This window comes from Balearica regulorum, chromosome 3 (assembly GCF_011004875.1).
Source record: "Balearica regulorum gibbericeps isolate bBalReg1 chromosome 3, bBalReg1.pri, whole genome shotgun sequence".
Taxonomy (NCBI): domain Eukaryota; kingdom Metazoa; phylum Chordata; class Aves; order Gruiformes; family Gruidae; genus Balearica; species Balearica regulorum.
The window spans coordinates 60,657,133-60,671,728 of NC_046186.1; the positions used below are offsets into that span (position 1 = coordinate 60,657,133).

The 14,596-nt window shown below is 36.8% G+C and overlaps 1 protein-coding gene across 2 annotated transcripts in view; it reads left to right on the plus strand.

The window, feature by feature from the left end:
* LAMA2 (laminin subunit alpha 2) overlaps positions 1 to 14,596 on the plus strand; it is a 379,509-nt gene that overhangs the window by 195,242 nt on the left and 169,671 nt on the right. For both annotated transcript variants that reach the window (XM_075748052.1, XM_075748053.1), the window contains exons 13-14: positions 12,284 to 12,385; positions 12,954 to 13,165. In XM_075748052.1, coding sequence (XP_075604167.1) covers positions 12,284 to 12,385; positions 12,954 to 13,165 — 314 coding nt within the window. The remainder of the gene's footprint in view (positions 1 to 12,283; positions 12,386 to 12,953; positions 13,166 to 14,596) is intronic.

A 14,596-nucleotide genomic window follows, 5' to 3' on the forward strand; every position in this document is an offset into this window, starting at 1 on the left:
AGCCAAAGGTAAAGGAATTTCTGACATTTTGTAAGGTGAAATTGTGAAGAGAATAGGAGGCTTGCTTTGAAATATGTGACTCTCACTTAAATCCACATAGCACTTTCTGTAAAAAAATTTGCAAAATATCCACATGATTAAGTGTATGAAGTCGACAGGCCTGAGAACACTTAATCTCAGCAGAACTTCTCCCTACCTGTGTGAATTCAAATTCATGTTATATTAATCACGCACTCTGTGTTAACATACCTCATGCAACTACAATGTGTTTTGATGATGGATCCTTCAAATGGGACTCAGTATATGACTTTCATAGAGCTTATGCCAGTGTAAGATTGATGTTGATTCTTTCAGCACATTTAACCCTTGGGCGGTATACTTGCCCTTTTTCTAGACAGTTATTAATTCATCCAAAGCAAATTTTCTCCATCTTTCTGCCTTTAAAGCAGAGGTAACTCATGAATATAAACATCCTTTTTTTTTTTTTTTTTTTTTTTTTTTCCAATAAGAGATACAGTATATAAATTGAAATTGGTAGAAAAAATATTGCTTCAAGTCTGTAAATGGAAGGCACTGCACCTATAGGAACAAATAATAAGAAGTGGAAACCTGTATTGTCTTGCTGTAAAATAATGTAATTTTTCTAATCAGGGTAATTTACAGAAAGGAGATATTTGTTATGTTTTTCCTTTAAGGAAATAAAAAAATAAAGTAATGTTAAAAATAACATACATGAATGCAGAAAACACAAAATCCACAGAGCTAGACTATCCTCACAATGACTAAAGGATTTTTTTTTTTTTTTTTGTCAGCTCCCATTAAGGCAAATTGAAGTTGAAAGAATAAATTCTCTTAAGGAGGTCTTACAAAGCTATGCTGTTTCTCCTTTCTCACACTTGGACATCAATTCACTTGTCTACTTCTCTTCTGTCTTTCTTTTTGCTCTCCAATCTCATTAGCATGATTGCTCACCCTCCCTACAGTCTTCTAAGAAGAAATACAGGGTTTTTTCCCATAGAAGATCATATCTAAAGAAAGATAAAGACTTTGAACTTTAAGAAAAAAAAATTACCTGTAAAGATTTGCAGAAAGGACCTTTTCTTTAAGATTATTTTGAAATAAACTTTGTTTTTCTTACCTTTTTAAACAGCAGCATGGTTTTGTATTTTTCAAAGATGACTGCATATCATATGTTTTGTTTTCACTGTGTGTGCATATGCATACAGAGTGTGTGTGTGGCTGTGGCTGTGCACATGCAGTCTTCATATATATGAGTGCATTGCCTCAGGTAAGAATCATCTGTGGATTACCATGATGGTCATGACAAGTGCGGAATTGCTTTCTTGGGTACAATAAAGAATGGAATGATAGAATTTCTCTACACTGATTTTTCTGTTTTTTAAATTCCATTTTAAAAACATATTTATTAATAAAGTGCTGTCTACACTGTTCTGAAAAATCCTTGTTCCTGGAGTAAAACAGTATTAAAATTCAGGTTTTGTGTAATACATACATATATTTAGTTACTATTAACGAGCATGCATTTCAACTAACATCAAACACAAGTTGCTTCCTCTAAAAAAAAACATAGGTATTTTTCAACACTATATTAGCTTGTCATGAATAAGGTTAGTGGAAGAAAGGTTGCAAAACTAACAAGCCAGGAAAGTGGCCATGAATTTAATCATGAGAAAGCATTGGCTCCAAAGGCAAAGTAATTCAAAACATGGTTTATGCTGACTGAAAATAGAGGAAAAATCACAGGAGTTCTAATTCACTGCTTTGTTTTCCCCTGCCCTGAAAAATGAAATAAAAATGCAAGAAGTCTTTTGTTGTGGGTTTTTTTTTTTTTTTTATGATTAGTGTCAATGAATTATAGTACACAGAGACATGTTTATACAGATCTATATCTTTGTTTAATACTCACGTGTTTATTTTTACTTGCTTTTATTTTTATTTGTGATCCTTAGAGGTCCTCATGATATGCAGTAAAATACTAAATAAGAATGTATTATTGTTGCATTTATTACATCAAATAATAAGGCACCTCTGACGAGCAGAGATTTGGGCTTTGCATATTCTTGCATTTTTGTTAGAAAAGAAGGAATTTTCTTCAAAGTATTGATGTATTTACATGCTATTTCATTCAAAATCTCCCACTTTACAAGTTTAAAACACTGATAGATATTAAAACCAGTATATCCTTTCTGTCAGAATAATTTTGCACCACAGATACTGCAGTTACACAACTCTTTCATGCTCGAAACATTATGATATGTTTCAGTTTCCTAAAGGATCCCAAGGTGCTAGTTATGTCATACTTTGCTTTGAATTACCTGTGCAGCCATCATTGTGGTACAATATTGTCCACGGTAATGTTGCAAAACAGTTAAGCAGAAGGAGGCAGGAAAATTGTTTTTGGCTGGCTAGAAGTTGAGGGGGTTTTTCATTTTCTGTTGTGGCAAAGTTTAGAAATAACATTCCTGAGCTATTTTGCTTGGTGCTTTACAAACACAGAAACAAAAGAAAGCCTAAGGTCAAGAATAGTTACAGTCTAACTTGGTGAACTGTACTAACAAATAAATAGAATTTAACTATTTCTTGTTGCTACTTACACTGTTTAAGCTTTTTCAGTAGCAAGTCAACGCTTTAGGAAGTATTCATGGATTTTGATTTTAAGATCATCACACAGTGGGATGTCCTCAGCAATATTGGATGCAAGTATTGATTACCCCTAAATGCAATAGCAAGGCCGAGGGAAATATTTTTACTAAGAACAGCTTTTAATTTGGACTTGAACAGTTGCTCTTGTTTTATAGTCCTGCATTTTTGTTTTTAATAGTCCTTGCATGCTGGGATTTCGTTGCCATAGAAATATGAGCTTTTTTAGTTTTGCAAAATTATGCAAATTCTTGTTAAAATATTCATGAAGGAGTACAGCCAGAGTTGGGAGGGTAAGGGTCAGTTCTTGTGTCTTAATGGAATTGAGCATTGGCATAAATGTTCTAGCTAGTATTTCATTCTAATATTACAGGACGGCATTTATTGATATGTCTACTGTAATTATGGTTTGTCCCTTTGGAACCAAAGACCATGGAACTGGGAGATGAACATTTAATCAGTAAAATCAAGAATTACTTCCAGTTATGAGATTGTTGACAGCTACAAGATCAGCAGTAAACAGTTTTTATTTAGAAACATTTCATGAGGATATGTTATTTAGAAACATGTCTTAGACTTGATGCTCAAATGGTGAGTTTGATTTCAATATCACTAGTAGTCTGGAAGATCTTCGCCGTTAAAGAAAAAGTGGTATTTTTATCCAGACCTACGCCCTTCAGCCACTCTGGCCCTGTTAAACTGGTGCTTATAAAGATCAGAGCAGCTGTTGCAAAAAAACTAGTCAACAGCTAGTGAGTTTTTATTAGCTGTTTTTTTCTCATCTGCAGTTTAACTCTATTCAGTCAGGGAAAAATGTGTGCAATTTTGGTGACATATAAAGTCAATTTTTTAAAATATCCCTCTATGACGAGTGCCTGACATATTATACTACAGTGTCACAGCTTCTGGCATATTTTTGCCAGACTGGGAGACTTCCAAAGACTGAGATTTACTTGCCACCACAGTAATAGGCATGGGCAGTAACTGTACATGAATTACAGTTGCCACATCACTTGATCTAATTACAGCAGCTCGGGGAACAGTGCTTGGAAAGGCACAGTCACAGAAGGACATTGATCATACAGAAAGTAAAGGAGGAAGAAGAAAGTGAGTAATCATACGAAGGTTATATGTTATGGTTACTATGGTTAAGTAACTGTAACAAAGTAATCATATATTTTAAATTTTGTAAAGGCTTATCATTAGCAAAGTGGATCTTAGACTTCAGGAATGGTTGGCCAGACAGTTCTGTTTCTCTTCTCCAGTGAGAGGAAATGACACCTGGGAATGATGGTAAAGATCTGAGAATTTGTAGAATAAATATCTACATTCATAAGCATTTTTCAGGAAATAGCGTATATTATTATTGTGCAAATTTTTTCATCAATCACTGATTCCATTAATTTTTCAGTGCTAAGTTCAGAAAGAGCAACTACTCAACATAAGTAGGAGCAGCAGCACAGGGCTCACAGGAGAGCTGGTGTCCTTCAGTTCCCTTCTTCCTTAGGAACTGAGATTTATTCCATTTTTCCTTTTAGAGTTCCATGATACCATTGAATGTTTCAATATTATGTATTAAACACAATTAATTGTTGCATTTTATTTAGACATCTAATTTTTCTTTGCTCCCAAATAATGCAGTCTAGTTCATCCAAGGAGAAAGAGAACCACGGTTATGAAATGGTAATGTTAATACAGTATCTCAGTAACAGTGAGACTGGGCTGAGCTGATAGATATAATCTAGAAAATCCACAAATAAAAAGCTTCTTATTGAATTCTTTAATATTTTCCATTTAAATGTGTCTTATTGTAGTGGATACATTGAATTAAAAGAATTGTGTAAGATTTTAATTGTGTGTGACAAACTTTTTAAATATGAAGGTCCTGGAAATAAGTGTCAGATTGTCGTGCTCAGGATGGCAAGAGTTATCAACCACTTTACAAAAATTGTGCCTGGCTTCTTCTGGAGCAAGAAGAAAAAGTCAGCAGGACCAAAAATTAAAAAACTTTAGATTGTCTGATTACACTTGATTTACTGGTATTCTAGCAAAAACAAGGGATACTTGCAAGGGATGATTAAGGAGATACTTACTAGAATGTAATGCCTTTCCCTTTTGATGTTCTTTCTTCACTCATGTTTCTGTTGTGTTTGAATCTGAATGCATGATATTTCTCTGACAGGTGACAGTATTCTTTCTACTGCCTAGTGATCAGATGCAGTGTGCAGAAAGACTTTGCTATAGCTGAGACTAATATATATTCTGGAAGGGATCCCAGTTGCTCAAATATTGATATAAAATATATGAAAGAGACATGGTCAAGGTACATACGCTGCAATTTGGCAGCATTTTGGTTGCTGCTTATCATTTGTTCTTGCTCTGTGGCCAGGTGTTATTTGTCTCTTAATCAGAAAACTTTCACTTAGGGAAAAAAATTAAAGCCACAGATTTTATGGTTCTTTTCATTGCTGAGAAACTTTAAAATAATCAGATTTATTGTGAATGTGTTGTTCTATTATCCAATGTATGAAGGAAGAAGGTCTTACATAATGAGTTTTTAAGGATTTTTTTTTAATTTTTCCATAAAGGTCATTTGAGGTAGACAAAAGTTTTCTCACTGGTATGCTTTGTATATTGCTCTTTGATTTCTTAGCTTAGACATTGGAGAACATTTTGTGATCAAATGAGTGCTTACATTCAATAAAATAATTCCTTTATTTTTGACCCAAGTCTGCCTTTATGTAGGATCAGCAGAGGAAATACTAAAAATTAAAGAGGCTGTATCATAACATTCTCGATAAGATTCCAGAAAAGAATGACTTGGAAATCTTCTTATAGTGTGACTTGGTTATCGGAGTGGTCCGTTTCAAGAAACTGGAGGTGACAGTGAATGGTTTGAAATGCTCAGTTTCCCCTCTTATTGGTTCATTGTTGTAGAAAAGGACTCATGGAGAGCAACTGCACCAAGCAATATAGTAGATGAGGCTACTTTAGATAAGCTTATTCCCTCCTTGTTCCATTAACTTCTCGGAGCAGTATTCTGAGTAAGTGAACTTAAGCAGAATGTACCATCAATTTATGCAATTTATATAGAAGAATTTTGAGCGTACTTAAGCAGAGAAACTGTAGGATTCTGAACTAGCTGGGATAGAGTTGGGGAAACTTTAAGTGGTAGAGAGTTCAGGGAAAGAGCCCGTTCTTTCAGGGGAAAAATTTAACTTCCCCCTGGCATTTTTTTAAAAGCTAGCCAGAACTATACTGTCATTCAAATGGAACATGATTATTCTGTTCCCTACTTTATCTGAAATATTACTATAATGCCTCAGAAGAGCTTTTATATCCTATCTAAATTCAAGTCTGTCTAAGAGAGGAGAGTCTATTTAATCTCTAATTAGATCTTGAGTAGAACTAAAACATGCAGTCTTTACTGAGACCTTTACTAAATGAATAAAAGTTTGATGTTTTCTTGGTGATGGTTCTATCGCAGTTCTTTTCTAGTCCCTGCCTTCCCTCACTCTATGACCATCATGAAGACTGGATCAGCAAAACCCAAATAAATATCATAAATTTACAGACAGTACTTTTTCATAAAGAAAAGATGAGAGCTGGATTAACAATGGAATATTTCCCTTGACACGAGTAATTTGGGTTAGGAAAAGCAGCTCTTTGTCCATTCCCTTCTGCATTGAGTGGGCTGGCTAGAAGAACGCATATACACTTAGCCATCAGTTAAGATGGTACAGTGTGTGTTCAGCACCTTGTCAAATCCTGTCACAACTGCATAGGTGCCAATGAGTGACTAAATTGGTCACCACTAATAAACTGGGAGCAATCTTATTTTTTTAATGGATTTCCTTCACATAGTTAGTGCTAATGTTCTGATGGCAGATATCTCTATAGTTGCTGAAACCTGAATCATAAAAGAAAAGTGTACCTAGAGAGTTTGTGAAGGTGAAAGACATTTTACTGCAGCTCTATTTCATGGAAATCCAAGATGGCTAGCAGGGAATGTTAAACTATATATAATATGATTTCATTACCTTCAAGCACTGTATCTAGTGGTAGATACTGCCACCAGGAATATGACAGAACTACTGGAAGACTGAGTGAGCATCTGTGTCATTTCTTATAATCATGACAGCAAGCAAAAGAACATTCAGGAAACAAATGAGGGTTTTGTTTGTTTTGGGAATGTCTTCTTGAATAAGAGAACATTATTATCTCTTAGAACCTTGAGTTACTATCAGTACCTTGCTGTGAGACTGCTCCTTGGTTTTGTATTCAGCGTTATGTGTATTAGCTTTCTCCACTGAAATGTTCTACCCGTTCATGGTTTTTATTTTATTTTTTTCTTTTTCTGGTAGCATTTGTTCACTTGATATAGTTCTAATTGTATGTCTGTGTATACAATAATGTAATAGCAAGCAGGGTTCATGTTTCCAAAAGCATGTCACCTTTCTACAGCTATATTGCAGCTCTAATGGTCTAATAATGGTCTCTGTAATGCTTGTCTTTCTAATACAACATGTCGGTGACAATATTTCTGCTAGAACCACTAACAGTGAAGAGGGAAAAGATTGTCTAACTTCTTGATATTTGTTGATGCCTTTTATTTCACTGTTGCTAAAGTCTGTTGTATGAGTATTTGTCTAAAGCTAGTCTAATGCAGTAATATATTTTTTCTTTTGAAGGTGTCATGTTCTTTTGGATTAGGCCTGAGATCAAAGCCTTTCTGAGCTAAATCCATTCTGATATAGATTTTACTACTAAAATATGAGCAAGGTGCATGTGTTTTATTTCAATAATACACTTACTGTGTAATACGTTACTCATTTGTGAAATATATTTATTCCAAGTTATTTTTTAAATATAAATACAAAGTGAAGTGATTTGAAAGTTGTCCATCAGTGGGAAAACCATAGACCAGCCACTTTCTGGATTCCTTTGACTATATAAAGGACTTCTTTCAGTTGACTACACGTAGCCACATAGCAACATATAAGATGCCCCAGTATATTCCATCTGACTTCCACTCAGGAGGGTTATGGTCGTCTAATTCACAAATGGGTAGCTATATTTAGATGCTTTAATCACAAACTGAGTCTCTTCCTAGCTGACAGAAGAGCATTTTGCTGCTTAATGAGATAAGGGATTGTAAAGAGCACCCTGTTTAGTGGTTGTAGCTCCTGATCTTCTGAAGTTACATTTGGCAGATGTTCAGAAGAAATCAGGCAGCCTCTAGCGTAGTGGAGGAAGTGCTAAAACTTTATGGGCAGCATTACAAGAGGCATTGGAGAGGGAAAGTGTGTATCACCAAATGATTCAAGAATAAGGTGAGTTCTGAGAGCTGTATAAGACAGAGGTACTTTCAAATGACATTAGCAGGAGATAGCCTGACAGCTTGCCTCAGAAAAGCATTGACAGCAGACTAAGTGGAGGAAGAGAAAGACTTCTAGAATTTGATTTCCATGTAAAGAGCTGCAAGCTTTCCTCATCTATGGCTTTGCAAATATTTGTAGCGATGCTATTTGTTTTCAATGCTGTAAATATTGGTGGTTTACTATCACTTGTCTTGATTTAAAAGTGATTTTAGTGTGACAGGCATAACATCAAAGCATACTTTACACAGGTAGCACTGAGTGCTTCCTCCTACCCTCCAACTTTCTTCCATGGCCATTTGTTCACAGGAAAGGAGCCATCTCTTCTGCTTCAGAGGGTTTTGGCTAACCCAGAATGCATTTCTCAGGATGTTGTAACCAGTCTTGTCTGCTCTCTGGTTATATTCTTTAACAACGTGTAACAGAAGTACAGTTAACCGTGAACAACCAAAAAAATTAACTATCTGCCAGAAACTTAGTGGATTAGAATTAAGATAGCTGTGATTTCTCTCTCCCATACTTTCTCGGGGAGTCTGTGACTTTTCTTGAACATGTAGATTCTGCCTTCTGAGCTGGGAAAAAATACTTGATGTATTCATCTAAAAACAGGTGGGAGAGATAAAGGAAATTCTGTGGAACTTCCTTGACGTTTTTAGTCAGCTATTCTTGTCTCAACAATACATGTCTTTGTCACCAGCAAGGCAAACTTCTATGCTCTGTTCTCTTTGGTGTTGATATGACCTTGGATGACAGTCCTTGAGGCAGAACTCTGAATCTTCAGGTGATACAGAGAATGTCAAAATAAAGGGATCTCATAGGTGCCCAACTTCTGTATCGCCTCTGTATTCAAAATTCAGTCAAAAGTATTTTTTGCACTAGACGAGGCATAATAGTTCATGGACTGACCTCTGAATTCTTTTGCCTGTGAGTGAACTTGTACTTTAAATATACAGAGGAAGGAAATTACCTTTATAAACAATGGCAGAAGGAAGTAGTACTTTCTGGTTTATATTAGTTTGGGTTTTTTTCTAATCTACATTGGTATTATACAGCACTCAAGGCAAATATATATTCTGAACTATCAGGTACTCTCTCTGCTAAGTGCCATTTTGGGACCTTGACTTCAATGTGTGATCCTGTTTGTGATATGCAAATCTTGCCAGTTGCAGCCATGAAACTCTGCTGTGGCTAGCAGAGACCTCAAGAGACTTCTTAGTCATATTCCAACTCTTAGGCATCATACCTAGAGTATCTCTGACATGTTTGAACTGCTGTTAAACATTTAATGAAGGAATTCAATAGCGTTTTCAAGTAGCTTGATACTGTTTTGACCATCCTTACAGTCAGAAAGATTTCTGTATACTCAAACTGAATCTTCTTCATGCCTTCCCTGCAGTTGGCACAGGAAAATAAAAATTGCCATTTCATTTTTCCAGTCTTTTATGTTTTGGTAAGCTATTTTGCTATTCCCTCTTAGCGTTCTCTTTTCTGGACTAGTCAAACCCATCCCTTTCCTCTACTGTTTCCCATTGATTCTACTTTAGAAGTCCCTAATCCACTTGGTTGCTCTCTCTAAACTACTATCTGTTTGCCTACTCCTTTCTAACAGATTTTTGGTCAAAGTTTGCATTGTTGACTGCTTTTCTATCTATCTGCATTGATTTTAAAACAGAACCTTTTCTTTTTTTTCCTTTTTTCTTTTCTGTATGATCTATCAATTCCCCATGTTCGATATAGCTGGGAAAAAGTAAAACCTGTCTTTGTATATATTTTTTACAGGTTGCCTGAAACCAGACAATCTTTGTTTTCCCATTATTTTCACTTTCTTGAATCCTTGTAATTAGTCTAAACTTGAAATAGAAATTATAAAATTCTGTAAAAGTTACTCTTTTAAAATGTTTATCTAAAACTGAAAGAAATTCTGGGTTCTTCTTGCAGCATTTCAGATATCTAAATTTTCTACATTCCTCTTACAGTTACAAACCAGTGTTTAGCTTTGGCCACAGGCAAAACAAAAACGCTGTAAAAGGTGTGCCTAAAAAAAAAAAAAAAAGTGCTCTCATGTTGTTATGGTCAAGGCAGAATGTAGTTGCATTGATCCTAATGGGTTTGGATACTGCATAGAGAAACATCTAATGCTGATGTTTGTCAATGATACTAAACTAGGAGGAGCTGTGGACTTGAGGGTAGAGAGGCCTTACAAAAAGATCTAGATAGATTAGAGAGCTGGGCAATCACCAACTGTATGAAATTTAACAAAAGCAAGTGCGGATTCTGCACCTGGGACAGGATAATCCTGCTTATACAAACTGGGGGACGGGAGGCTGGAGAGCAGCCCTGCAGAAAGATATCTGGGGGTATGGGTTGATGGCAAATTGAGTATGAGTCAACAGTGTGCCCTGGCAGCCAAAAGGGCCAACCATATCCCGGAGTGCATCAAGCACAGCATAGCCAGCCGGTTGAGGGAGGTGATTGTCCCACTCTACACTGCTCTGGTGTGGCCCCGCCACACCACTGGTGTGCAGTTTTGGGCAGGTCTACACTGCCTGGTGTGCAGTTTTGGGCAGCTCAATATAAGAAGGACATCAGACTACTAGACTACATCCAGAGGAGGGCAACCAAGATTGTGAAAGGTCTTGAGGGCAAGACTTAGGAGAAGCAGCTGACGTCACTTGGTTTGTTCAGCTTGGAGAAGAGAAGACTGAGGGTTAACCTTATCGCAGTCTACACCTTCCTCAAGAGGGGCAGCGGAGGGGGAGGTGCTGATCTCTCTCTGGTGACCAGCAATAGAACACGAGGAAATGGAATGATTGGACATTAGGAAAACGTTCTTCACCGAGAGGGTGGTCAGTCACTGGAACGGGCTCCCCAGGAAAGTGGTCACAGCATCAAGCCAGCCAGAATTCAAGGAGCATCGGGACGATGCTCTTAGCCATATGATAGTAGTTTTAGGTAATCCTGTGAGGAGCAGGGAGTTGAACTCAATGATCCTTATGGGTCCCTCCCGACTTGAGATATTCTATGATTCTATGATCCAAGCTTTGGGTTATGAATTAGAGTTAATTTTGTGGCTTAAACCTAGCAATTAGCTGTACAGCCTAATTTATGGATTTTTATACCTTTGTGGATAATTCAAAATCAGTTGATTTCCATGCCTTAAATACCAGGACATTTTTTCTCCCTTTAAATTAGATGCATCATAAAATAATGAAGTTGATGACTTTCACTGCTTTCTGTTACTGTGTACAAAACCCTCTCGTATGATGAACAAGAGATAGCACATTATGTCCTTGAGAATAACCAGATTGTTCTCTTTGCAGAAGACATGAGTTTGCTCTGTGGTCACCAATATCCACTGGAAGGGCAGAAAGATCCCTGTGATTTTAATAGTCTCTGAGAGGCAGCTCGCATTGCACTGAAGGATGAGGCAGATGCATTTAAAAACCAAAATGATACAACCTCTGATTTACTTATGCTGCTTCCAAACAATCAACAAAAAGTACTGGTTTTGTACTTAACTCTGTCATTCAAGTCTGCACCTTTTCATTTGCATCCTAAAACTGATCTATTTTTCCAATTCGTTCATGGAAAAGCTAATGCAGTGCAGTGGTTTGGGGGGCTAAAAGAGCATAGAAGAAGTGTATTGGCATGACACGAGAGCCTGATTATTGACTTCTCACATTGAAGGCTGTCAAACTGAGAGAAAGGGCAGGGACATTCTTTTAAACTAAATTCATTTGATTCCGTGAGGGAAAATTTTTACTTTATTTTAGGTTACAGTTCATTCTAAGAAAAATACCACTGTTTTTTTTCTTTTTTTGATAGTTTGCCCCATCAACAAAACTGAAGTTATTGAATCTTCTAAAGGTTGCTATGGCTGCTGATGTAGAGGATCAGCCTAAATGAGGACCATATAACTGAAATATGCTGAAAACCTAATGTCAGTATCAAGTGGAAATTTGCATAGATTTCAGATCTGTTTCTGATTACTTTGTTAGTCTGTATGTTTAAGAAATTTACAGCCTTTCACAGGCATAGAAGAAAAATGACTAAGTGTGATTTCTAGATGGTTGAGCAAGAAGGGAATGGTCCATAGAGCTGTAATCCCCAGGTATCTGCGTATGGTTTTGCAACACTAGAAGTCTATTTCTGGGAAATACTGATGATGGAGAAAACCACCGCCAAATGGTTAAGGCCTTGTTTCTTTCATTTAATTGCATTTTTTCTGTCTTTTTTCTCCCCAGGTAGCAGCTGCTGGAGGACGTCTGAAATTTACAGTCTCCTATGACTTCACAAAGGAAGAAGAGACAGTTCAATTGATGGTTCAATCTGATGTCATCATAGAGGTAAAGTGATTGTATTTTCAGCCAAAAAAGAAAAAAAAAGAAAATTCCCTCTTTCTTCAGATGTTCAGCATGAAGCCTGGTGATTGAGGACACAAAACAGCAAGGTGCACGTACTTTCACCTAATTTATAGTATCAGAAAATGGACACAATTTAGACAGCTAAAGTCTTCAGTATTTCAAGAAGCCTCTGGCAATATTGCAGTAGCTTACAAAACTGCATTCTTCCTCTTCATCAGGAGGAATGAAGAAATTAAGTGATTGGTAACACTTTCACATTCTTTCAGCAGAGTTGTGCTTGTGCAACTCGGCATTGTGTGAATTTGCTTTTGCCTATGCAAAGCCATGACACTAGGTTTCAGCTGAATAACCTAAACTTTCTTTTGCACTGACTTTCAATTTTATCAGGCAAGCCCATTTCAGGGTTATGAAGGGTGAATGTTACTCCTGATACTTATGATTCTTGTGAAATATATTGTTCAATAAATCCTGTACCCCAACTGGCTACATATAGAGCTTTTTTCCTGACTTTTTTCATAGTTAAATGTCTCACTCTCATGGCTCTATCTAGGGACGTGACTTGAGAATCAGCACTCCAAAAGAAGGGATCCACCTGCAGCCTTCTGAAGAGCACACTGAAGAAATTGTGCTGAAACCAGAATCTTTCTCTGTGCATGGCACTGATGTTCCAGTCAGCAGGAGGGAGTTCATGACTGTCCTTGCAAATGTAAAGAGGATCCTCATAAGAGCCACCTACAGCAATGGGATGAATGCCATCTACAGGTGAATGTGGGAAACGTGTCCGTTTGCCACAGGCAGCTTCTCAAAATACTTGTTTTCTCTCTTCAGAGAACTAGGCTGATATGATTTAAACCACGCTAATTTATCATCATGAAATCCATAGCATTCATTTACACCTTCAAACAATTGTTAGTATTTTTTTCATTTTGGGTAGGCAGGAGGAGGAGAGGCAACAGAAAGAAGCAGCCTTGTAAGAAAATGAAGTCACATGGACTATTAAGGCATGAATAACAGTTCTATAAATGTGTTTATTTTGTGAACACTGTAATTCCCATATATATGGTAAATCATGGAGTGCAGTAATACCATGCTAAAGTAAGAGATGATATATTGCTTATATGTTGGTTTCCCCATTTGATGAGCATACAGGGCCACATCATTAACAATGGACCAGAGAATAATACCCTAAGTCTCTAAGCTGGAAAAGTGGCTTGAGGGGAGTTTTCTGTTTTTAATCAGTACCACACACAGAACTGGCTAATCCCAAAGCCTTTCCCTTGATTTGTATTAGGTTGCTGGCTGGACTGCTTAAAACCACTGATTTCATGTGAACTCTTCTGAGTCTTCTGAAAAAATGAAAGATATGTTATATGCTGTGATGTAGTTGTCCTATCTCAGTGGCTGTAGTGTGCTCGAACATGTAAAGCTCATCTTGCATTTAAAAATTTTCATAAGTGCATGAACAAATACTCCAGGTGGGCTAGAACATAGCCTCTCTCCTGACACTATATGATTCTACTCTATCTCTACATTAATAGTCAGGTGGCATAAATAATATTTTTTAAATGTGCAATGGAATTGATTGCATAGTAGCTTTCTACTCACAGGGCGTGAAACCTGAAATGTTCTCTAACCTACACATCACTTGATTCAGCAGCATAAGCCAATTTGCAATGGAAGGAGCTGATAGGACATTAGTGATTATTTGCTGAGAGGATACATACAGTTTTTGCTACTGTGAAATTTCTTAAGCAATCCAACCATTATTTGAATACTTAGGTAATTAAAATAGGTAAATTGAAAGGCAAGTTGTGTCAACAGCATGCATTTTTCTGATTTGAGCTTTGGGAGTGTACATTTTTTCCCTGCAAAAAGAATTCATGTTTCTTCAATCTCTTTCTGTTAGTTAATTAGTATGTATTACCTTTCTGTAAATCAGTTTGTGAATCATAAGCAGCTTGACTTTGAGCCAAACTGTTTCCTAATTTGCTCATTTGGTCATCAATCTTGCATGTCCTTGCATCCAGTTTGAAAACCTTTCATGGCTTCCCACCCTGGTGTTAGAGGAGAGTCAAACCACCAGGCAAGAGCTTATCTCTTATGCCCTATGAGCAGACTGTGAGTAGCTGTTAATCCACAGTTTACAGCTGAGACTAGTGGGAGCTCAGTGAGTGCTGTTCCTCCACTTTGTTC